Source organism: Lepidochelys olivacea, assembly GCF_965140295.1.
Source record: "Lepidochelys olivacea isolate rLepOli2 genome assembly, chromosome: 7".
Lineage (NCBI taxonomy): Eukaryota > Metazoa > Chordata > Testudines > Cheloniidae > Lepidochelys > Lepidochelys olivacea.
In genome coordinates, this window is record NC_140417.1 from 67,750,535 (window position 1) to 67,776,855 (window position 26,321).

Consider the following 26,321-nt stretch of genomic DNA (forward strand, 5'->3'; position numbering starts at 1 on the left):
GGGAGAAGCTCTCCTGCTGACATATCACTGTTTGCACGGGGCGGGGCGGGCGGCGTAAGGTCGGTATAACTACGTTTCTCAGGGGTGTGTATTTTTCACACTCCTGAGTGACGTCATTACACCAAAGTAAGCATTACGCCTGCTGGAATTTTGTGCCACTTCTTAATGCAGAATTTCTGTTTTCCACCTAAATGCTTCCTTTTTCCAGGGCTGAATGCGGGAGCCCCAGCTGCGCAACGTTTCCTGGATCTATTTTGTTGTCTGTATTGTTACAGATATACTTGCTGACAGATATTTTGAAATAAATTGCCAAATAATTGAAACTGGCATGATTGTATTGTAGTGTTTTGACAAATAAAATATGCAGAATTTTAAAATATTGTGCACAGAATTTTTAGATGCAGAATTCCCCTGGGAGTAAAGTGTGTATGGGAAACCTGACCTAAGCTTTAAAGCTTCTCTCTCACCAACAGAAGTTAGTCCAATCAAGCTGACCTCATCCACCTTGTCTGTCTAATATCTTGGGATGGACATGGCTACAATAGCACTGCATACAACAATAGGTTTTTTTGTCATTTATTTCTCCATATAAAACAGTACTTTTCTCCAAGTTAGAAAGGTTTGAGACTCCATCAGCACTGAACACAGTACATTTTTTCTTCAATTTTTTTTTTTAAATAATTCACTGGCATAGCAACAGGTGATACATTTTTAGTTTTTGTGAGGGTCCTGGGAGAATGGCAATCATAATCTTCAGTAAAAAACCAACAACTTAGTGCAGGCACTCGGTCTAAACTAGTGGACAACAGTGAAGAATCGCTAATTTAGTTGTGACATTACCACAATGAGGCTTCTTGAACTAAGAGATTTCTTTGTCAGACAGTGTTGCTACTTGCTTTGATGGCACAGGTAGCCATACTTCTGCTGTCGGAGTGACACCACCAAAATGTTCTTCCGTATTTGTTTGTGACATCAAATGTTTAATTAAAGCCAACTGAATTTTTTTTTATCTTGTTCTCCATGGGGAAAGCAGATTTGTGATGCCAAAAGAAGAGAAACAAATTGATTTGAAGACTGGGAGAGTACGTCGGAAGGCAATGTTTGAAGAAGAAAATGATGATGGAGCAAGTGATGAAGAGAAGGGACAAGATGAAGAAATGTCTGAGGATGAGATGGATGGAAGTGAAGGTGGTGATGGTGACGATGTTGAGGGAGAAAGTGACAAAGAGGTACCAGGGCAAGAGCTAGGTCTCAGGAGTGCCAAGCGTCTGAAAAGAGAGGAGACTACAGAAGAAACTGCAGTGGAACTGCCGGCATTTGCTAATAGCGATGATGATCTTGAGATGAGTTCAGGGGACGAAGGGGAAACTGACCTTGATGAAAGCAAGGAAGAGGCAGAAGACCATGGAGATGAAGAAGAAAGTGACGAAAAGGAAAGTTCAGACAGCGCTTCTGAATCTTCAAGCAGACAAATAAGTAAATTCACACCCTGTGAATTAGGCAGGGAAGATAAAGAACGAAGAGAGAATCATAACATAGATCACCGTTTGGGTAAAAAAGTGGTTTCCACTACAGATTCTGGAAACTGCACAGCTGACGAGGCATCTGAATCTGAGGCTGAAGGATCCTCCCAGGAAGAGGAAGGATCAAATGATGACTCAAAAGTTGAAGAATCCGATAGGAAAGGGATTCAGAGTGCTCCAGAGAAGAATGTAGATGGTGTTGAATGGGCTGAATCAAAGACTGTAGAAGATGAGGATGATGATGATGTTGAAAATCTACTGAAGGAGGAAGAGGAGTATGGAGAAGAAAATGACTTTTCTGCAGACACAGCAGGTAAATTTTAAATTTCTCATTTTCCTTTACTGTGCATTTGGCATAATGTTCATTGCTGCAAGCAGTCTCTCTTTTTCTTCTTGGGAAGCACTGTTGTCCAGTAACTAGAGCAGGAAACTGCATCTCAGACCTTTTGTAAGCCATTGATTCTCTGCTTAAGCCTCAATTTCCCTGACAGTAAAATTGATTATACCTAGCTTTTATAGAGTTCTCTGATCAAAGGCCCGAAAGACCAGCAGAATTGTTATCTTTACTGTGATATGTTTTCAAAAAAGTGAAACTTGTGTATTGCATTTGGAAAAAGTAAACTACCTTTCAGTGATTTTATTAACAGATGTCAGTGGTGAATTTATAATGATGAAAATAGTCTATAGTTTAGTCTGCAGGCTCTGGTCTTAATCTTTCTTTTCCCCTTTTTCCTTCAAAAGTTAGAAACTGTCTACACTGCAAAACCAACCAAATCACAGGAGAGTGTTACAATACAGGATGAAAAATTAGAGCCAACCATGTGTATCTGTGTCACGTAACCAGTATAAAGTCTTGATCCTATCTACCAATTTTAAGTGTATTGTAATTGACTCCCTGTTTAAGTTTTCTCCCTAGTGCAGATGGTCCCTTAGTCTAATGCATTGCCAGTGGAGGAAGGAATTTACAGTGTTCTTCTCCCTCCCCTTTCAGGTGCACTTAAGTGGAAGGAAGACCTTACCCAAAAGGCAGCCGAAGCTTTTCTGAGACAACAACAGTCTGCTCCCAACCTTCGCAAACTTGTTTATGGAACAGGTAAAAATCCCATGTGTATAAGTGTAAGTTTCTCTCCCAGCCTCATGATGCTATTGTTCTGATCCCTGTATAGCCTTTTAATCATAGGCATATTAGTTAGCCATAGCTTTTGGAGTCTACTCTTCCATGGGTGCATGAGGAAATAATGGAATTAACTCTCCTTATTGGTAACAGGAGTTCACATTTTAGTTTTTCTACAACCCCCCCCGCACCCCCCCTCCGAAAGATAATTTTGTCTTCCTAATTAAACATATTTTATGCTAGTTTGACCTAGTATTTATCCAGAGGCTTGCTAAACATATATTGGTTGGGTCCTTCCTTTTTGAGATACAGCAATATTTTCCCAGGTGGATAGAAAGAGTATTGAGTTCCCTTTGGTATATAGTATTTTCCCAAAACATTTAAGCTCATCTTTTTAAAAATAAAAAAAATCTAGTAGTAGATGCTATACACATACCACCTATTTTGGCAACTGGTTATTTATGATCTGTCTGGTCACGTGAGATTTTTTCTCAGTGAATTTTGTCTAAATTTAACCAAGCCTTCTTCGAAAGGTGAGGAAGTGTTCATTCAGACTATGAATGAGATTAATTTTATGATGTCTGTTATAGAATGTATTTTTTAAGATAATGATGGTAATTTGTCAAGAATCAGGCAGTTGGTTTAAAGTGAAGATAAAGCTGTCATTTACATGATGTATGCACCCTGTTTAATTAATAAACTGATACATTTCCAAGCAAGAGACTGTCCTCTCAACATGTACAACTCCTGTTGACGTTACTGGGAGTTCTGTATACTAAGGTTTGCAGTATAATGCCCTAAGAAATTACCAATACATTCACAAACCCAGTGTTAGCAGTTTGCAGATGGGTACAAAACAAATGGGATTTGGTTTTGGAGAAATAGACAGCCTTTTTCTAATAGGCTGGGTTTTGTTTTGTTTTGTTTTATCACTTTTGTGTGAAACAGTTTCTACATGAGGTGTTGAACAAAGACCTCACAGTGGCTTAATCAAAGAACAGATTTTTTCAGATAAATCCAATCATCCATGAGGCACCTGATTTTTCTGTTAAAGTATGTGAAATTTTACATGTGTAATACATTTGTCCCACAGTCCCGTCCCGTCTCATTTGCTCTCCAGCTAAAGACCTGACTTTGGGTTCTGATCTCAGTATAGAATAATTCGCTTGCTGCTGCTTGCTCTGTAAGGGAATCAAACAATGTATTCGTTTTGCTGCTTTCTTAATACAAGCTGGAACGCTGGTCTCCTTACTAGTACACTTGTGCATAAACCACTTTTATGATTTAATTCCTCTTTCCTCAAACTACATCAGACATTTAAAGATGTATGGAGCAAGAGAGGTTTTTGATTAATTTAATATATACGTATGATTTGCAGATGATGCTTTTAACTATGGCATTTTATTTAGTGGCTGAGGATGCCGATGAAGAGGATGATGCTGATGAAGAGCTTGGAGGGCTGTTCCACGTCAGCCGTCCTGACAAAGAATCCAAACAAAAGGCTAATGCCCTTGACTGCTCCAAATTTCCAGTGGAAACCCCCCAGGATTGGGATTTAGATGAGGTACTGCTTTTGGACAGACAGCTCTTACACTCTTTACTCTTAGTATGTATCCACTTACACCAGTCTTGAATTTCCCTTATAAAGAATTGCTGATATGTCATGGAGACGTGAAACGAACCCATGTGAATTACAGACAGTTCTGCCTATGTGTCGTCTTCAGAAATTCTCGTCTCCTCTTTGTCCTCACCAGAGACATTTACACACAAACAAGATCTTGGTGGTTTTGTTTTTTTTAGCATAGGAAGGGGAAATGAAAGTAAGTAAACTTAATGCTAGTGAAAGATGCTGGATGGATTGCTGTGATGACTGACGTCATCTTATTTATTCACTAAATGGTTACCCCAGACTCACATTAATGTGCTGACTTTAATGAGCTTTTGCCTTTTTCTGGCAGGATGATTTCTGGGGGTAGGAAGAGGTTAATTCATTCCCCCTCCACCTCTCTGTGGAGGTTGCCAGCAAGGAAGACAGTTTTGATAGTTGTGTTGCGATGTGGATAGCAAATGGACTGAGAGCAAGCCGTCTCTCTAAGCCAGAACAAGTATTACAGACAAGGTGTGTCAGCTGTTGAGGTGCTTTGTAGTCATGAGAAGTGTCCAAGTAACACTTTCATTTTACAGGTTATGAACAGTATTCAAGACTGCTTTGTAACAGGAAAGTGGGAAGCAGATAAAGATGCAGCAAAACTGCTGGAGGAAGATGGTACGTCTGATGCTCTTAGAATATGAGTAATGGAGAAAAAACTTCTAATAAATGCTGTGACTTAATATTTAACCCAAAATTCTGTTATGTATTTAAAAATGTTTTACATTAGTAACACCCTTGCCAAGTTCTCTACCTGTTTTACATATTTGAAGCACTATGCAAGCATTAACTGATTTTATTACTGTAGCTGGTATCCATCTGTGCACAAATAGGAGAGAAATAGCAGTTTGAGAGAGGGAACAGTTTACGCTCTTTGAATATAGAATCTGTCTATCATATAGAATAGAAAATAGAATCTCCACTCAAGGCTGGTTGGCTTCCACTCAGGGCATGGCTACACTTGCAGATGTAGAGCGCTTTGAGTTAAACCAGCCTTCGTAGAATGCAGTAGGGAAAGCGCTACAATCTGTCCACACTGACAGCTACAAGTGCATTGGCTGCAACATGCTTTTCAAATGGGGGGTGGGGGGGAGGTGGAGTGTGACAGGGAGTGTGTTGTGTTTGCGGGGGGTGGGGTGGAGAGCATATCAGCATGCTGTCTTGTAAATTCAGACAGCGGCAGATCATCCCCCCCGCCCCCCCCTCGCTCTCTCAAAAACAGCATTCCACAGGTAATGGTTGCTTTGCCTCGGAGCAGATAAGCAGCTGGTTGTCAGAAACAGAGCTTTCAAAGGGCATATCGCATTCCTGCAGCGATTCCAAAACAATGAGAAGAGTGGCCACTTGATTTAAGGGGATTATGGGATGTTTCCAGAGGCTGATCAGAGCTCAGTAATGCAACACCTTGTTCACAGGGCGCCTGGGCGTTTTAGCCAAGGCACAACAAGTGTTAATCCTCTTACCGAGGTGGAGTTCCAGGAGAGCTCTAACCGTGAAGTCAGAGCTCTCTATGTGCCTTGCCAGTGTGGACCGGTAGTGAGCTAGGGCTCTCAGGGCTGCTTTTATGTGCTCTAACTTGCAAGTGTAGCCAAGCCCTCATAGATAATCAGCTTTCAGTTTTGTAGGTGTGCTTAGCTGTTCCTTTTGTACAGATGGGATTGAAATGTACAGAAATCCTATTTGCAGTAAGTAAGTCTTGTCTCTTAGTTTTGCTGAAAAGTTGGGATTTTAGTGTTGGCGAATTTATGGAGATACTGTTTTTAATTTCAAATATGATTATATTATCTCCAAAGCAAACTGTTTGAATATTGATAACTTTTGTAGAGCAAACTTCCATTTATTTTTCAACTTTCTGAAATTACTGGATCCATTTTAGATTTTTGCTTTCCCTGCAGTCTTTGCCTCCACATCTGACGGAAGCTGGAGCCCAGGTTGCTGTGCTGATAAATTAGTGGGCAGTGCTGAGTCAGAGATAATGAGAGGGTGCTGTCAAAATTAAGAATTGTTTCACTCTTTCCACCTGTGTGGCTTTCACTCTGAGAGATGCAGGGAGGCGAGGCATGTGGGCTTTGCTAGAACTTCACTTGAATTTTGAGGCGCTGGAGATGTGTGAAGAAAGTTGCTGATGGTCCATTACTGAAAGGAAAAAGGAAGAGCTACTGAAAAGCTGGGCTGCCACTCGTTTTCTACAGAATGTGGGAAGAAAATGTGATAAATCTGTACAGCAATCAAAATGTGAAGTATTAGTGAGAAATAAATATGCACAAAATACAAGCGCTTAGAAGTGTTACAGAGCAGTGCAAAAATGTTGCTAACTTGCGGATTTCTTGGCTGCTCTATTTACAGAAGAACTGTATGGTGATTTTGAAGACCTAGAAACAGGGGTTGTGCACAAAGGAAAACCACCAGCAGAAGGAGATGAGGTATGATCTCTAGCTTGATTGTTCATCAGCTGCTCTTATTTAGTGTGTTTCTCTCTGTGTGGTGGGTTGTTCTGTTTCGAACATCCTTCAGCTCAGGATCCCAACTGGAAAGTTGCTCATAAATCAGTAGAAACAAGGCTGCTGTAATGAAGAGAACATTTTGGTATCTGAGGGACTGGAATGAAATAGATAAAGTTTCCTTTCTTTTATTTTCATTAGGATCAGATGTGCTTTTAATTTTAGGGGATCTAATAAACTATATTATTCTTTACATGGAGCTCATAATTGTGGGGGAGCAGAAATCAATTTACCATAGTTAACAGTAGAGGGCAGGCTTGATCCACTTGCTGGGTCTGAAAATCAAGTTTGTGATGCATGGTACAAGTTGAACATGATCCTGACTGCTAATAACTTGTATTTTCATGTAATCTTTCCGAAGTACTGTCATATAAAATAGAGGAAAACAAATGGAAGATTAGGGTGGATCTTAGACAAAAGATATATACGTAAATTTATGCTGTAGTGTTAAATGCTGCTGTGTAACATGCCCTAGTCTATGGGCTTGTCCACACTTGAAATGCTCCAGAGGCACAGCTGTGCCACTCCAGTGTTTCAGTGTAGACTCTACCTACACCAACGGGGCCTTCTCCCATCAGTATAGGTAATTCTTTTGTTGATCTAGTGCTATCTGCAGTGCGGGTTAGGTTGGCTTAACTACTCCAGTCAGAGGTGTGGCTTTTTCACACCCCTGAATGACGTAGTTGAGCTGACTTAATTTTCTAGGGTAGATCAGGCCTGCATGCTTTCAGTGCAATATATATTTTGGGGGAAAGGGCACAATTGTAAACTTAGTTTCAGTAATAATTATGGGAAAATATTTGTATTATGTTGGTGATATGTTGCTTTTAACTTTGCCCTCAATAGGGCTTTCTAATTTTGCCAGGCATAGTAATGTAGAGTGTACCTGTGTGTTGGTGACATTCACCTTTTTACAGAAAGCCAGCCCTTTTTTGAGGGCTAATGTGGCACCTAATTGGTGATGGGGCCTTGTGCTAGCCCCAGGAGGATGAATTTCACCCAGTGTTTGATCTTTCATGGAATCATAGAAATTGGGAAGAAAAAAAAAAAATTTGGCCCACCTAACCCTGACTAGTACAAGATTGTTCCTGACAGTATATTCTCTGGTGACTTCAAACCATGAGCTTCCACCCTTTCTTTGGCGGGACTATTCCACTGTCTCATAGATCTTACTGTTGTATATGTATTTTTCTGATATTCAGCCTAATTTGTTCTTTGCTTAATTTCATCCTATTACTTCTGTTTAAACCTGCCTGAGTTGTTCTTTGTTGAGCAATATAGAGAGAGATACTGGGAAAAGCACCTTGCTATCATAGTGAGGCAGTAGCTCCACAATGGGTAAGGATGAGACTAGCTTATTGTTTAAAATGCGATTTTTCTAAATACTCAGAAATGTACACACTTATTTGCAAATTACTGTGCCTCATGGTGTGTGGTTCTAATTTGAGGTTGTTTGAACAAGGGGTTTCTGAGATACAGCTCCCTTAAAAAATGCATGGCATGAAAATATTACTTACAGTTTTTCCTGTACACACTTGAGCCTCAAACTATGGCTCTGATCCGTCCCAAACTGGTATCATCTGCTCAGGATTGATTTCAGATAAAGAGCTGACTGCAGTAATGAAAATTTTCTAAAGCTTACCTGCAAAGCAAAATTGTCTGGGAAACTGGTATTCCACAATAGGAACTGAGAGAGACTTTGAGGGAAGGGAGAGGAGAAGGTACTTTAAGATGAATGGGTCAGTCTATGACAAAAGTGCTCAGAGCTATTATATCAGCTTTTGTTCATCTTCATGAGGTGTTCTTATTGATTTGAGAAATCCCACTGAGATGACTGAACCATTTCATACCTCTGCTGCAGAAGGTTGTGCAGAGCGCCTTCCCTCTAAAGAGGAGTCTGGGGCTCCCTCCACTCTGTTTTGCTGCGTCCTGCTGGTATACGTGCTCTTCATAGCCCATCAGTCACCACCTTCTCTCTTTTTCCCGTGGCTTCTCCAGCCCTACTGGAAGGGACAGGAGACAGGCACAGCTGGTAGCTGAGTGGGAGTAAGTTTACAAGGAAGCCTTCTTATGCCCTCCCCGCCCCCACAATCATGGTCCTCTCAGTATCACCACCTACTAAAAAAAACAAGGAAAATTCACTGCTCCAAAACTTCGTTAGTGGAGAATTAACATTCACTGGCAGTGCCTTTTACCCTTCCAGAGCATCAGTGCACCTATCCTTAGACCTTTGAAAACCAGGAAATAAAAAGTTAAGAAGTTTAAGTATAGGCTCATTCAATGTTCTGGACGGGTATGTGAATTCGGTTGACAATGGAATCATGAGCTAATCTGTAGTAATAGGGACCAAATTTATTTAGGGCAAATGTTGAAGACATACAAAATATTGCAAATTTTAGGGTTTTTTTTTCTTTTTACACTGTTTTTTTTGTTGTTGCTTATTTGTGAAATTATTGCTAATCATAGCATCTTGAACTAGGCGTTATTCATGTCCAAACTTCCCCCAGTCCATCATCTCTGGCATAGTACCTCACTCCTGATGGGCAATACTCGTGTATTATTCAAGTCCTGGGCCACTCTTATGCAGTCTTCTTTATTAATATGTTTATTTTAACTTAGGCATGGTAAATTATGCCAATTCCAAGCTCTAAGTAACTTGACATACATTAAAAATGCAATCCATAGCAATAAAAATACCATTTATTTTAATATTGGTTTGAAAAGCTTTCTAATGAGGACAAAAGGAATGAGACACCATGGAAACACATTTCCACTTCTTATGGAAGACATTCTTCTCCATATGGTGAATTTATTATTAAACAGTTTATCTTTTTAGGATAAAAAGCTGTGTTTATCACCGTTTGCATTATTAAATAGACCCTGGTCTACCCTTGAAATTTAGATTGACCTGCCTGTGGTGCCCAGGTGTGTGTGACGTAGCCACTGTTGTAGATGCAGCTAAGGTCAATGCAAGAACTCTTGTCTCGATTAAGCTACCAGCACTTAGGTGGATTGCCTACGTTGATGGAAAACCGTCTCCTGTCAATGTAGGAAACGTACCCTGTGGTGTGCTACAGCGGTATAGCTGCAGTTGCTGCCCGTAGTATCGAACATACCCTGTGTTGCTCCTTGGTCATGTTCTGTAGGTGTAGTATATAAAATGTTGTCCAGACAAGGAATTTTGTGAACTAACTTTTCAAAAGCTGTTTGATAAACTTGTCTTTCTTTCTAGGCTGGAAGTGAAGGGGAGGAAGAGGATAAAGAAGGAAAAGAACCCAAACCAGGAGAGGAGGAGGAGAAGCAAAAGCGCATGGACAAGAAGCACAAATTGAAGGAGATGTTTGATGCTGAATATGATGAAGGGGATGCCACATACTTTGATGATCTCAAAGGGGAAATGCAGAAACAAGCTCAGGTAGAAGCTGTCAACTTGGCTATTTGACTATGAAGCTTCTTAAGTACCACACACTCTTTCTCTGGGGGACTCTTAGGGCACATCTTCACGGGCAACGTTAAAGAGCTGCTCCCACTGGTGCACTGTCGACCCTGGCTCTTTACAATGCTGAAACTTGCAGCACTCGGGGGTGTTTTTTCACACCCCTGAGCAAGAAATTTGCTGCGCTGTAAAGTGCCAGTGTAGACAAGCCCTTAGATTCAGCAGCCACTGATAGCTCTTCAGCATTTATGTGCAAAACACCATATGTTTAGAGGGAGTTTTTTAATTGGTGAACAGTGTGATTCCATTACCGTTTTAAAAAAAAACCAAAATACTAATTCTTTTGAAGCTCTTCTTTTTAATTGACTTATTGAATCATTATTGCTACTAAAATGTGGCACTCACCTAAAGCTACTGTGTAAATGTTAGCTGTTCAGGGGTTCCCAAGCTGTGATCCGTGGAGCAGAGAGCGAGGTGGTCACATGGCAGGTGTTTTCAATGGAAAGAAATATCAGATGAGAAGGGGAAATGAAATTAAAAGCAAGTGTAGTCTGTGATTTAAAGAGGTCAAAATCTTTATTGCACTGACTACAGGTAAAAATATTTCGCTAATAATTACTTTTTCTTTTAAGCAATTGCTGTGGTTGCCATATGGCTATTAAGGCATCACAAGTGAGTAAGTAAGTGTCCACAAGGCAAAGTGTACATCAGAATGTATTCCACACTTGAAAAGTTTGAAAATCCCTGTTCCAGTTGTGTGGTGAGAATTTTCAAAGACATTTGAGAGACAATTTGAGCTGGTAACTCTGCTGCAATGTTTAGTTGTTAAATGAAACCCTGAATGTAGTTTTTAATATAGCTTTTTGTATTGCACTGACATCTTTCTGAAGAACCTTGCTGATGTATATCATAGTGTAAGGTTATTTAAAAAAAAAAAAGAGACCCACAGTGTACACCACCCTCTTATCTAACAAAATCTTGCTCAGATTAGCCATTAACTCAGTTGTACAGGTTTGCATTAACCTCTGACATAAGTACCAAACAACAAGACCTTGTGTTCCCATGTGCTTGCATAAGAACACTTAAAATGTAAACAAGCCTCTTCCAGGAAAAGAATGAGCCAATTTAGAGCTCCTGCACTAAAGGCCTGTTAGGGAAACATGTATTATAGTGATCCTTAAGCAGTGTATTGCCATCACAGTGTATTGCCAGAGAGAGAGTCCAAGTAAATTGGAGAAATCCAAAGACTTCAGAAATGTACTTGAGCCACAGGATTTATCCTATATGTTAGATTCCAACATCTGCACAAACAGCATCCAGAACAATCGGTAGTGGTATAGCAAAATATAGATGTTCCTAGCAGTACAAAAACAGAGGGAAAGAACCCTACTGTTAGTTACAAGGATCTTTTTTTAATTGCATAGAATCTTAGGTACACATAGCATCTCACAGATAAAGATAGGGCCCTCCTCTCTGGCACTTAAGGTAAAAATATTTCACAGATGCTTAGATTTAGAAGCTCACATCCCATTTTCAAAACTGATTTTGGTGCCCCGATCGTTTAGGCACTTTTTGAAATTTTACCCTAAATTCAGTATTCTAAGGATCTGTCCAAAAAGTCACTTGTTTCTTCTGGGCACTGTACTCGGGGTAGAGCAGTATGCCCAGATGTGTTTTGGACTTTCCTGTGTAAAGCTGGATCTGCAGTTTCCTAAAGGGAACTGCAAAGGAAAGAATTTGTGGTGGCAGACATCTGTTACTCTGAAGTAAGTTACTAGAACTATTCGGGCTATCCAGACAGATACCATGTAAATTAAACATTAATTTGCTTTTCAAGTAAAACTGAAACCTTCTGCACAAGCCTTGTTCATACATGGTTTTTCATGTTCCATTTTCTACCCATTAAAACTTTTCCCCCGTCTTTCTCACGTAGCTTAATCGGGCTGAATTTGAAGACCAGGATGATGAATCCAGAGTTCAGTATGAGGGCTTCCGCCCTGGGATGTATGTTCGAATAGAGATTGAGAATATCCCATGTGAATTTGTGCTTAATTTTGACCCTCACTATCCAATTATCCTGGGTGGTTTAGGCAACAGCGAAGGAAATGTGGGATATGTACAGGTATGGAGCCAAAGCTGTGTGTGCTGTGTATGGTGGTACAGCTGTGTTTCAGTAGGCATGGTATTGCTGTTGGTTTTTATTTCCTATTTGGCAAATGTAACTAATAGCTAAAAAAAAATTGAGACCTTTGTCTGAAGGTCCTTGTGCTGAAAAAAGAGAGGGTTTTTGGCATAGTTAATTTAAAAGTCCAGTGTTTGAGATTATAACTTGGCTGCTATCCTGTTTTAATATTTTAATGCAGGTTTGATGATCAGAAGGAAAATGTTATCAATATTGTTATTTTGGTATTTATATTACATTCGCACAAAGAGGCCCCTCCTCCCATCATCCTAGTTGCTGAACAAGCTCATGCAAAGACATTTGCGGTTCCCTAGGGTCTATAATCTAAGGCTTTGTCTATGCCACAGACCTTACAGTGGCACAGCTGTAAGGTCTCCTGTGTAGCTGCTGTATACCAGAGGGAGAGAACTCTTCTGCTGGCATAATTAAACCACCCCGACGAGTGGCGGTAGCCATGTAGGTGGGAGAGCATCTCCCACTGACATAGCGCTGTCCACACCAATGCTTTTGTCAGTGAAACTTTTGTCGCTCAGTGGGGTGTTTTTTCACACCCCTGACCAACAAAAGTTCTAGTGTAGACAAAGTCTAAATAAGGCAAATTACAATCAGAGGTTTGGGAAAGGGGATAGATAGATGTGTGTGTATGTATATTGTATACACACAGTTTTTAAAAATTTTAAATAGATGAAATGCCAGCTATTTTAAGTCACCCTGACCATCATGAATAGACATGTTTTAAAAAAAAATAAAGTTCTTTGGTTGTTAAACAAGCATTTAGGAAGGATGGAGATTGCTTCAATAATCACTGATATTAGGCCTAATGCTGTGCTTTTAATATTGTCAGTCTTTTCTTTTAACTAGTTACGTCTGAAAAAACATCGTTGGTATAAGAAGATACTTAAAACACGGGACCCTATCATCTTCTCATTGGGGTGGAGGCGATTTCAGACTATCCCTATGTACTATATTGAAGATCATAATGGTCGTCATAGGCTTCTTAAGTATTCACCACAACATATGCATTGTGGAGCAACGTTTTGGGGTAAGGATTTTATTTAGATTTACAATCTACAGCCACATGGTGAACTGCAAAACTCCCTAGCCTTAGAGGAGGCATTAGGAATTTCCTATACAAATAACCAGCTGATCACTTTGGGGAAAGAGAGAATCACTTAAAACAAATGTTTATTCCCATAGGATATAAAATAATACTAAGAATTAGCAAATGTGCAGTATGGTTAAGAGAGAGAAGGGAGGTCGAGAGGGAACTAACTCCTTCATGCAGGATTCCAGTCAAATTCTGATCAGCCTGCTGGGATATTGCATCAAGGAGGAACTGGTGACTATATGTCCAGAAAGAGAGAACATGTTAAGGACCCAGTCCTGCAAACACTTGCTTGTGGGAGTTACTTCACTCACACAAGTAATTCCATTCACTTCAAAGTGGGACTATTTATGTGAGTAATGTGCTGAATGGCTAGTTTAACCATCTTATTTTTTTTGGTGGGGGATCTAGAATACATAATTCTGAACATACTAATGTTCATACCACCTTTAAACAATAGCCAGTTGTTGGTTAGCCAAACACGTCGTCATTTGTTTTTTCAATTTTGCTTTTAGGCCCCATCACTCCCCAAGGGACAGGATTTTTGGCAATTCAGTCAGTCAGTGGCACAACGGTAGGTTTATTATCACAAAATGTTACTTGGCTCTTTCTGTAGATCATTGTATCAAACAGTGAATTTTTTTGAAAGCTTACGTATGTTTAAACAAGGATATGACAGGCTCTTAGAGAATCTTTTAAAATTTGTAAGGCACTCAGATACTGTGATGATGAGCATGGGATGAAGACCTAGAGAAGAAGCTAGATACTTCATTTGATAAAGGTTTGTATGGAGGGATGTATTCCTACTCCTGCTGGGCTGATATCCCAACTGTATAGGATAACCTCATTATAGTTAGACCAGATTAACTGAAAGGCAGTGACATACCTGATGCAAGAGTTTCTTTCCTGCACTGTGATTGATCTGAAATCCTGTTTGCCAAAAATATTACAGGTGTCCCTTCAACATTTTTATCAATGATGGTGGGCATACTATATTAAAGTACGTTTTTTGTTGTGTATACATTTTGTTGTGTATACATATGTGTAACACTTAGAGCACAGGTTCCCAACTGTGGGTTGCACCATCAGCAGATGGAGTTGCAGGTCCAGGGGATCAGTTTCAGCCTGCAAGACGATGCCATCTGCCCCCAAATGTCTCCAGACCCGCTTCATAGATGCTTCACCAGAAGAATGCCTTTTGTAGATCAGATGCCTCCTGGTGCGGCATTTGTGGAGCAGGTCCAGACATATTGCCTATGCGGAGATGGCTCTGCGGATGCCAATTTGGGCATTTGCACCATCCAGCTGTGCAAGCATCCAGCTGAGGGACTTGAATGCAGAAGATCCTTATCTGTGGGCAGCAGCCTCATCAACAGAGCATCCTTTCTTCTCAAGCTGGTAGGAGCCTGCGCTAGCCTTTTCTGAGATGGAAATCGGCAGTGGCTTGTATGGGCTCTACCTTAGGGAGTTTATCTTCTTTTATGCCACTCTGAGCACCCTGTTGGCACTGAAGGATAAAGAATCATTGTAAGTCACTGTCTCTGTGCTGCCCTAGTTTCACCACATGTGGCTTTCCTAAGTCCTGGCCTCATGTGCTTAACAGTGAATTCCTCTTTCTGCTCTGTGGTAAGAAGCACAATGGACTCATTTTTATGCATAATATCTGCTTCAACCTTCAGTAGTGAGTCTAGTGATGCAGTTATGAACAAAAAACAAGAAACCAAGAAAAATGCTCACAAATGTGAGGCTTTCTTTAATTATGGCGTCACCAGTGTTTTAGTCAAGAATGAAGAAAGGCCAAAATGCCTGGTGTGTTACACAGTGTTATCTTGTGAAAGCATGAAGCCTAATAAACTTAAACGACACTTGGAAACTCTTCACAAGGACCGCATAGGAAAACCAAGGTCATTTGTCCCGCTCCAGAAAGAACTTTCCCATCAACACGTGCAATTCGAGAGAGCCATGTCCATCTCTGACCAAGCTCAAAAGGCATTTGAGGGGAGTTACGACATCACACGGACCAAGAAGCCTCACACAATTGGAGTGACTTTGATTTTGCGAGCTGCAATTGATATAGTGAACATAATGTGCAGAGAAAACAAGGCAAACAATCTGAGCCATACCACTCCCCAATCCTTCACTTCAGCATGCTTTTGAAGTGATAGCAGCAGATCAGGAAAACACATGGCTGGATTATCCAGAAAACACGGATGCTTTTGCTCTTCAAGTTGATGTGAGCATGAGTGCATTTTTCAAAAGCCAAGAAATTGGCATGGGAGGGTGCAGATCTTGAAGACATTCTGTTCTGTCTCCCTCTTCCCGGACATGAGATACAATGTTTGCTGTGCTACATGCAAGACAAAAATATACCATGTGATCGCATGGTGGGCTTTTCCACAGATGGAGCTCCAGCTATGGCAGGCCACAAAGCAGGTCTGTGCGCCTCGGTAAAGAAAGTTGCTGTCTGCTGTGTGGATTCATTGCATAATTCACAGAGAACAACTGGCGTCTAAAACTCTTTTGAGTCCAGAGCAAGGTGAAGTTTTGCAGCAGGTCTCATCTATTGTGAACTACATCAAGGCTCGCATCTCTCTGCAAAACTGTATGAAGAAATAGGGTCTGATCATGATGTGCTGTTGTTCCACACTGAAGTTTATGGTTCTCAAGAGGAAAAGTACTGGGATGATTTTTTCAACTGAGAGACGAGCTGCATGCTCATGCAATAGACTGCAAAAAGAGTGAATTATTTGATTTTTTTTTTTTGTGACCAAAGGGAGATGTGCCTTCTTGCCTATGTCACAGACACATTTGGGAAATTGAATTAATTGAAAACATGCCTGCAAGGACACCCACACCCTTCAGCTGAGTATTAGAATCCCAGGATTCACGAAGAAAATTGTTTCCTGGAAGAATAATCTGTTGAAGACAAACTATGAATTCTTCCCACAGCTTTGCAAGTTCCTATCTGACAATGTAATTTTTCTGCCTCCCACACAGGTGATGTCTGAGCATCTCAGCCAGCTGGAGGAACGGTTTTCATCCTTTTTCCACTACTTGGATATGACAAAGTATAATTGCCCTTTCAGTGCAAGCCTGATGCCATGGACTTGCCAGCAGCTGAAATCAAATAGCTCATCGAAATTTCCTGTGATTGATTCTTGTGAGGAACATATGTCCAACTTTCTCTCCTGCAGTTCTTGTTCACTGTCAAGAATGAATATCCTGCACTCTCAAACATACATTGTGAAACTGATGGTGCTATTCACAAGCACATATTTGTGTGAAGCTGGGTTCAGCACACTTGTGTCCATCGGCTGGTATCAATCTACCTTTGACGTCACATTGGAGATTAGAGGTGCAATTTCCACCACGCCACCAAACTTTGAGAAGCTGTGTTTCAACTCGCAAGCCCATGTGTCACATGAGAGAGCATTAAATAAGATGCTTAATGTGTAAATTCCTTGGATGTTTTTGGCTGCTATGTTGCTGCCTGGGGTTATAGGAAAGAGTAAGTTTCAAAATGGGGTCACGCAGGCAAAAGGTTTGGAAACCCCTGACTTAGAACTAGAGTTGTGATTCTCAGCACGCACACACACACATACATGTGCTAGCTCTTGCTGACCTAGCATGCTAAAAATGAGTAGTGTGGCCACAGGAACTTAGCAGGGCCAAGTATGTACCCACAGGAATCAGCCGAGTTCGTTCTAGGCACAGCTAGCCTATGTTGCTATTTTTAGCATGCTAGCTCCATGAGAGCTTGTGCAAGTATATCTGTGTGAGGTGGGAATCACAACCCTAGCTCCAAGTGTAGACGTTCCTTTAATGTACGTACACTTGTTTGCACTTACACCACATATTAAGGAATGCCGATCGCTCCCTGGCTAGCCAGGTAGTATCTCTTGAGTGGTTGTTTTGTTAACCCTTAACCCAGCCCTAAGAGAAGTGTCTTCTTTTATGTGGCCTTCCTCTTTGGTTTTTAAATATTTAAAGGATATCTTCATACTGTCTCAACAAGAGAGGTATGATTGCTATTACAATACACACAAAGTCCCTTTGCTCTGAGCCATTCTGCATGTGTGTGCGTGTAAAATTCTTTTTCATGAAGAAACAGAGTGCAGAGTAGAGTAGAAAACGGGGGGAAAAACTCTTAAAGATGACTTTAAAATTAATTTGAATAGCCATTCCAAATAGCTCATTAATGGGTGCTAGGGATATGACATTGGCAGTAACTCAGCCAGTTTTCATGAAGTTGATTTTAGTTTGCCATGCTGCAGCGCTACTGTTAGTTGTAAAGTCTGTGAACTCTGGCTATGGCATGTAATGAAATAGTACCTGTCAAGTGAGTTCTTCAGTCGCTGGCAGTAGGATTGTTGTTCTACACATTTAATGATCTATCAATCATCTATATGTTGTATATTTCAGCCTGATTTCCGGATAGCTGCCACAGGAGTCGTGCTTGATTTAGATAAATCCATAACAGTTGTGAAGAAATTAAAGCTGACTGGTTTTCCATTTAAAATTTACAAAAACACATCATTTATTAAGGTATGTGTGTGTGCTGTAATCTTGCTAGAATGAAGGTTGGAAAGAAATGCAACTTGGGGCTCAGTTCATCAGTCTCTTTAAAGTAATGGAAATTTTGCTCATTTTTTTTAAGTATATTCAATAAGTTTTGTAAAAGTATTTTACAGGGAATATAAATTATTATGATCTCCATTAGCCAAACCTCACTCTTCTAAACTCTGTTGTGCCAAATACAGTACTGTCTTCCAGAGGGTTTCGTAAAGGTGGGGTGTGGATAATCAGTTGGCCAGCTTCCCCAGTGTCTGCCATCTCAGCAGGATGTTAACCCAGTCTTTTCCTTCTCCAGCAGGGTTTAATCCTATAGCATTTACAAACTGCAGGATGGAAACTGAGCTCCTGCAGAAATTAAGACTTCCTGTACAGTTGTGGAGCTAGCTGGGGGAGGAGGTGGTGTAATACTGAGTTTCCAATGAGCCAAACAGCTTTGGTGAAGCCTGCAGGCTACCTTAAACAGAGCTTTAGGTTAGGCGATTTGGGGCTTGAGCCTGCAAGTTGCTGAGCACTCTGCACCCAGTCCAACAAAGCACTCAATCCCTCACTTAACTTTAAGACCATGAGTAATCCCACTGATTTATTGTATTTTATAAATGCAGAAACTCTTGTCCTAGAATGCTGCATTATATTAGATACTCTCCCCCCGACGCCTCCCAGTGATTTAAGCCAGTTACACCTTACAAGATGCCTGCCAAATGTTATGTTATGGCAAACAAATCTTTGAAGGAGAAATGGGCAGATGCTTTTTAACTCGTTCATGGTTGAGATGGATGGGTGCAAAGGTGAAAACCTGGATTTATTGTTAAGAAATTTTACCTCTATTTATATGGTGTAAATTAGATAGCCATCTAACTAAAAACTATCTTAGAGGAAAAAAATAATCACGATCATAGATACTTAATGTGATCAGTGTCAGTATAAATTTAAGAACAACAATTTATGATCTCAGTTCCCTGTTTATGATAAACCACTTGGGGATGATTGTGCTTTTGTGGCCTACACAGGTCTGTGTAGAGAGTGGTAGGATTGTATTTTATTCATAATAAACATGCCATCTTTAATAAATGATCTATAATCTTTGTGTTTCACAGGGAATGTTCAATTCTCCATTGGAAGTGGCTAAATTTGAAGGGGCGGCCATTCGCACTGTGAGTGGTATTCGAGGACAGATCAAAAAGGCTCTTAGAAAACCCGAAGGGGCGTTCAGGGCAACATTTGAAGACAAGCTGCTGATGAGTGGTGAGCAGCATTCCCCAAAAAAGAGATTATCATCCCATGCCTTTTCTCCTCCTTCCCCAAGAATGGAAGCACCATTTGTATTCTTGAATCTCTAATAACCTAAATGTGAATTCAGAGAGAACAGAATCTTTTGATTATTTATCACATGTGGTGATGAATGTGTGTGTGATAAAGAGTTTCACTTACGTTGGTTCTTTTCAATTATGCTGCTGTTGAGAATAATAGGAAATACAGATGAAGAACATCTATTAGGTGACCTATTTCTGCCCTCAGTGTTAGTTTATTTTGTAAACTATATTCTGGAGAATTTAGAACTCTGTTTGCCTAGAGAACTCAAGCATATGCTATATATAGTGGTGTGAGTGCTAGAAAGGGATTTTTATTATAAATCAGCGGAGAGTTGATAGCCCTTAATCAGGGGGTTTTCTCTCATCTGATGTGTGATGACAAAGCAGATGTTTAATTTTTAGTGATCTGCTGGGGATTCCCTACTGGACTGCAGTCGGATGATATGTGCATCAGGTCACTGTGCCCTATGCTCTTTTCTCATATGATTGTAGTTACACCATATTGAATTTGTGCTCCTGGAAAATAATAGCAGCATATAGTTTGGCTTTGAAAAGCATGTAGAGGGAAGACTAATTATTTGGATATGCTGCTACTAATAGGCACAATCTATACGTGACCTCCTTTGCTATAGATCATTATATGTTTTTTTAATCAGGTAGGAATATCTAGTACAGTGATACTGAACTTGGGACTCTTCAGGAATATGCTTCTCTTTGGGAACTTGTATGCAGGTTTTGAGGAGTCCAGAGGTATTAATACATGCATTGCTCTGCCTGATGTTCTAGAGCAGAGATGGGCAAACTATGGCCCGTAGGCCACATCCGGCCCGCGGGACCCTCCTGGCTCGGGAGGGTAGCCCCCTGTCCCTCACCTGCTGTTCCCCCTCCCCCGCAGCCTCAGCTCAGCTTGGATAGAGGGCAGGGGAGTTTGGGGTGGTGGTCAGGGGGCGGGGAACAGGGGGGTTGAATGGGGGTAGGAGTCCGGGGGGGGGCAGTCAGGAAGGAGAGGGGGGTTGGATGGAGTGGCGGGGGGGGCAGTCAGGGGAAGGGAGTCCGGGGGTGGTCAGGGAGCAGGGGGTAGTGGATGGGGCAGGAGTCCCAGGGAGGCCATCAGGGGGCGAGAAGCAGGGAGGCGGTCAGATAGGGGGCAGGGGCCAGGCCATGCCTGGCTGTTTGGGGAGGCACAGCCTCCCCTAACCAGCCCTCCATACAATTTTGGAAACCCAATGTGGCCCTCAGGCCAAAAAGTTTGCCCGCCCCTTTTCTAGAGACTGAGGATAAGAAGAGTGCTCCTCTTGTAAAATAGAAGTTAATTTAGTGTGCAGTTTGCAGTTCAGTTGACTTCCTTATTCAAATGTCTATCTGTAGCATGGATACAGTAAACCACATTGTCAAAAGCTAAGTGATCATGTTCTTTCCTTTCAGATATTGTCTTTATGCGGACATGGTATCCTGTTTCCATCCCAGCCTTCTATAACCCAGTAACATCCTTGCTGAAGCCAGCAGGTGAGAAAGATACTTGGACAGGAATGAAGACAACTGGCCAACTGAGGCATGAACGGGGCATCAGACTGAAGCAAAACAAAGATTCCCTCTATAAGGTATCTTCTATATTCTTGCAATCTGCGTGTTAAAATATGTGTGTGTGGCCTCCGCTGCTCCTAAAATCAATGTAAAATTAAGTGCAATATACGTGTGTGTGTGTGTATGTATATGTGTGTGTGTGTACATCTCGTCACTCACAGAAGAGCTGGCATGGCTCTTCTTGGGTGGTATGCAGAAAAGCTGTGGGGGATCGAGGTGATGAGTTGGATGGTGGATCAATGAGAGTTTACAAAGTGACCCATGAAAAATTGGAGAACCAGTGGGACATCCCAATTAAATGGCATTGGATTAATATAGGTAGACTTCTTAATTACCACAAAGACATTTTTCTTGGATGGCAAAGCTAATATCCAGAATCTCTTAAAAGCACATCATAGGATTTTTTGAAGATAGGGGCTTTGGTTTTACATCTCACCCAAAAGATGTAATGAGACACAGTTAAGGCTATAATTTTGTCACATAGGTCATGAAAGTCACGGAATCCGTGACTTCCAAAGACCTCCATGACTTCAGCCCTGGTGACTGGGAGCTGCAGGGTCCCACAGCTTCCCGCAGTGGCAGGGAGTTGTGAGGTATCCTTGCCTCCTGAGGCTGTAGGCCACCATGGGCAACGGGGCTACCTTGCAACTTCCCAGCCCCTGTGGCGGGGGCAGAGGTACCCAGTTAGCTCCCCAACCACCTCGGCTGGGGGCCCTGGAACTCTGAGCCCCCACGGGTGGTGGGGGCCCTGGAGCTCCCGGCCACTTTTCAGCTGCCCAGCCCTTTCCCATTTTATCATGGATATTTTTAGTAAAAGTCAGGGACAGGTCATGGGCTTCCATTAATTTTTCTTTATTGTCCATAACTTTTACTAAAAATATCCATGACAAAACCTTAGCCTTAGGTTCACCGGTACCATTCTACTATGTCTGTCATCCCCAGCCAAGGGCAAGAATGACAGAGAACTCATTTTATTTGAAATGTAAATGTGCACAGGAAAAAATAGAAATACGTTATAGAAATACGACTCTTACGTGTGTGTGAAATTTGTTTTTTCAGCCAATAGTGAGGGAGAAGAAGCATTTCAATAAGCTCCACATTCCTAAAGCACTCCAGAAGGCACTGCCATTTAAGAACAAGCCTAAGAATCATGAGAAGAAAGCTAAGCCTACAAAGGACCAGTGGAGACCAGCGGTTATCAGGGAGCCTCATGAAAAGAAGGTAAATATGTTTTATTGTGAAATTAACTCTTCCTGTTTAAGATTGTGTTGCTTGGATCATGTATGACTCTTAATTTAGTTTTAGGATCACTGAAATGTGCAGCTATTGCCAAAAATTTGTTCCTGAGATTATATCTTGCCTCCAGCCATCATTCCATCTCTGTATGTGGTACATAGCAGAGCTCTATGCTGAATTGGTCCTGAGCAGACTACAGAGCAGATGGTTGCTAGGAATTGTTGTACTAGATCATGTATGACAAAAGTATGTCTCCCCAATTCTCCTAGTATGTCTTAGTCGTAGTATTCTCAAGATGTTTAGGTCAATGGTGTGCAGTTATGGGAGTTTTAGGTATATAATTGCCTGCTTCTCTTTGCTCTTATGTTTGCCATCTATTAATAGTAAAGAGAGGCTTTGAACACAAATAAAGAAATTGTGATGATGCAGGATTTGGGGAAAGATAGAGGGTTTGTAAGGACGGGAGGATGTAAACCTCAGTTTAGCCTTCCTGTAACATTAAATAATCTTAATAATAACAATAATAATAATAATGATGCACAACACTTTTCAATAATACCTTCAATGCAAGGATCTCAAAATAGCTTCATAAATAATAAGTAAGCCTCTTAATGTTCCTAGGATTAGGCATGGTAATTATCCCCATTTTACAAAGGTGTGAAACAGAGTCACAGTGAGAGTAAGTGATTTGCCCAGTGTCTCGGATCCTGACACTGTTCATTAAATAATATCTTTAACTCATGGTTCCCCAGGGGTTAAATTTGTTCTTTCTTTTGGAAACCATTCTGTGGCTCACCTCAAATGTAACTATTTGTATATTTAACTGTTTGTTTTCTCTTTCAACCAGATATCAGCCCTACTTACTGCTTTGGGTACTGTGCATAGCTACAAAATAAAGAAGGCCAAATTAAACCATCATCAGCACCGTAAAGATTACCTCAAAAGGAAGCACAAGGAGGAGGAAGAGAAATTTAAGAGGCAAAAGGAAGCCAAGAAAAAACTCTTTCGAATTATGGGACAGAAGGAGAAAAAAAGGCAGAAATCAAGTTTGAAGGGATCTGGTGAGAGAGAGAAGTGAGTTTCTGGAGGTCTCATCAGATCTAAAATGGAACTGGAGGATAGTTATCTCTGCAGTACCTACAAACATCTAGTCAAAAGACAATATCTGAAACATGCCTTGGAATAAACTGAACTTGCTATTGAGAAGACAAGGGGAAAAATATTAATATGACTTCTTATCATTTGGAAATGCATATAAATAAAAGTTATAAATTATTATTGGGGGGGGGGGAGCGTAAATCTATTGGAGAACTGTCCCCTTAGTATTTCCATGCAGTTACATCCATACAGCATGCTCTGCAAGCAACCATTAAACTATTTTAATGTTAATTATTGAATGTCATTCATTTATGAATGGACCACCTTGATTTCAATGGACTGCTCGTGGAGTAAGGTGCTACTTAATGTAAATAAGGGCGTCAGAATCTGTCTCTGGGTTGGTAATGCTCAGGCCTGGTCTACACTAGAAAAGTCAGCATAACTACATGGCACAGGGGTGTGAAAAATCCACACCCTTGAGAGGCATTGTTAAGACAGTACAAGTCCCTGTGTAGACAGCACTAGGTCGACTTCTGTCGACCGAGCTACCGCCTTTCAGGGAGGTGGACAGGAGAGGTCTGCCCATTGGCATAAGTACTGTCTACTTTGAAGCGCTGCAGCCTCTGTGATGTTCTGAGTGTAGACAGGTCTTCAGTCTTTTCCTAATTCTGCCCTGCAGCAGAGCTACTGTGAAAAGGCAGGACGCTCACTAATCCACAACAGCCACATCCTGGAGAGAGCAGGGTGCGTTATTTGGCTTTGGTGTTACAGTAAATGCCATGGAAGTAGTCACTTCCATATATCTGGGTCTTGCATTCCTGAACTCGAGCACCACAGAAGTACTTCCCATATGCCTTCCGCTATAGTTCAAAGCCAAGTGTTCAAAAGAAAAAATGATTCACCAGCATCCTGCCCCTGGACGGTGGCTAGAACCATGCATGCATACTCCACAACTTGTGCAAGTACTTTGGGACCTGTCTGTCTGGGAGCAAAAGGTGTGATTTTTTTTTCCCCCCTCACCAATCAAGTTGGCTTAGTTGAGTTAGGATAACTCTATTGAAAACACCCTTAATGCTCATGTCTAACCAGCTCAATTGATCATAATGATACTAAACTGCCTACATGGTGGTGGTGGGGAGGGAAGGTCGAAGGGGGTTTTCAGTCATGTTAAAATAACTCAGTTGGAAAAAACCCAACACCTTTTGGGCTATGTGGACAAAGCATTAAATTGTAAGCTCTTAGTAAGATAGAGGGGACTATTTTCATTTTGTCATGTATAGCACCAAACATTGCTGGCACAAAGCTAATGATAATGCTTCCTCTCCCAGCTGGCAGTGGTCAGATAAAATTTTGGGATTATAATCTTTTGGGGTCTCATTCAGAGATGAGATCTTGTTTCCTCAAACTGAATTTCCTCATTATTTTTATTTTATTACTGCAGAGATCCCAATCAGGATCAGGGCTCCCTCGTGCTCACATTGTCCATAAAGGCATTATATTGAATGGGGTGGTTGTGGATTTTCATGTGAGCATTTAACATTCTAGGATTCTCTTAGTTAATCTCACCATGTTGGGGAAAACTTTTAGTATTGCAGTTCTAATGCATCTATTGTTCACGAGAGGTGGAAACCAGGCCTCTGTGAAAATATAACTATTTTCTTCACATGAAATGAAAAGTGCCTAGGTATGAGAAGAGGGGGGTTCACTTCGAAATAAAAGCAGACCCTCTCTGCTGAGTAGTTGAGTGGCCACCCTTAGATTTTTACCATGCAGCTCATGACGGTTCATCTGAAGCATGGAGGAGTGACCCACTGTTATTTTATTAGTGTCCACTAGTGGTTCCAGCCTCATTGTTCTAGGCACTGTACAAACATATAACAGTCCCCACTGAGACTTCAGGTTTGATGGTACATGCATCCTGATCTGAAGTTTGCATGCTGCCATCTGTAGCTTCCACAAGCCACTCCTCTGCATTCTTCTCTAATTTATGCCAATTAGATGTAGCCCTTGGGTCCTGTCAGGTTACCAGTGCAGCCCCTGCCTGCACGTTTTTCTTTATTAAAGGTAAACATGGGAACCTAAAGTTGTGAACTGTTTCTGAACTCTGATCACGACACACTGAAGTGTGTAAAGCTTTGCTGATAGTACCTTTGCTGAAGAAGAAGAAAAAGGAGAAGAGAAGGACTGCAGTTGTGTTTTTCCTTGTGGTCAGATCCACTCAGAGCACTGGTCCAGGTAAGAAAACGTGTTCTGTGGCAGGCCAATTCCAAATGTGTGTTCTGATTAGGCTTATACTATTTTTTTTCCTATGCAGCCTCGATAAATATTGTCTAATTCAAAAGATGAGCAAATCCATTAATTTAAACAGATGCTTCCATATGAACAAACCAAATACACCTCAGTTATATATAAGGTGGGACACAGCACGCTAAATTTTTGAAAGGACCCATTTTTTAATTCTTAAATTACTCATAAATTCTCAAATTCATTTAAAGTAAGAGCTCTTCTTTTCCCAGAGTTGCAGTGTTTTAACTAAAGGTATGATTTATCTGAACTGGGACATAGGAAACTTGGGCTTTATTCCTGGCTCTGCCACTGGCCTGCTGGGTGACCTGGAGCAAGTCTCTTCTCTGTGCCTCAGTTTTCCCATCTGTAAAATGGGCATAATGATACTGGCCTACCTGCCATTCCACCTTTTATTAAGCACACTGAGATCTATGGATGAAAAGCAGTATATAAAAAATAGGTTTCATTTTTTTATTGAACTGGTGCAAAAGGCTGAATAGTCTCTTTACATCAACACAAACCCCTGGTTTATATCAATTTAGCTTAAATTAGTTTAAACTACCCTGCAATAAATCATTCTTAAACTGACCTATGTTTAAAAATATCTTTAAGTAAAACTGATGTAACGTGTGTGTTTGGGGAGGGTAAATTGTATCCATGTTAAACCAAAAGGTAGAACTGCTTTAAGTGGAAAACTCAACTCCACCTTAACTATGAAAGTGT

The 26,321-nt window shown here is 41.0% G+C and overlaps 1 protein-coding gene across 3 annotated transcripts in view; it reads left to right on the plus strand.

Annotated features, from left to right (window-relative positions):
- BMS1 (BMS1 ribosome biogenesis factor) overlaps window positions 1–23,603 on the plus strand; it is a 39,557-nt gene extending 15,954 nt beyond the window's left edge. For 2 of the 3 annotated variants that reach the window (XM_084635585.1, XM_084635586.1), the window contains exons 10-23: window positions 1,031–1,836; window positions 2,515–2,616; window positions 4,047–4,201; window positions 4,822–4,903; window positions 6,632–6,708; window positions 10,019–10,201; window positions 12,156–12,344; window positions 13,266–13,446; window positions 14,025–14,083; window positions 17,932–18,054; window positions 19,179–19,326; window positions 20,820–20,995; window positions 22,038–22,199; window positions 23,062–23,603. In XM_084635585.1, the coding sequence (XP_084491711.1) occupies window positions 1,031–1,836; window positions 2,515–2,616; window positions 4,047–4,201; window positions 4,822–4,903; window positions 6,632–6,708; window positions 10,019–10,201; window positions 12,156–12,344; window positions 13,266–13,446; window positions 14,025–14,083; window positions 17,932–18,054; window positions 19,179–19,326; window positions 20,820–20,995; window positions 22,038–22,199; window positions 23,062–23,292 (2,674 nt within the window). In that variant the 3' untranslated portion in view covers window positions 23,293–23,603. The remainder of the gene's footprint in view (window positions 1–1,030; window positions 1,837–2,514; window positions 2,617–4,046; window positions 4,202–4,821; window positions 4,904–6,631; window positions 6,709–10,018; window positions 10,202–12,155; window positions 12,345–13,265; window positions 13,447–14,024; window positions 14,084–17,931; window positions 18,055–19,178; window positions 19,327–20,819; window positions 20,996–22,037; window positions 22,200–23,061) is intronic. The other variant, XM_084635587.1, reaches the window with a different exon arrangement.
- The last annotated feature ends 2,718 nt before the right edge of the window (window positions 23,604–26,321 follow it).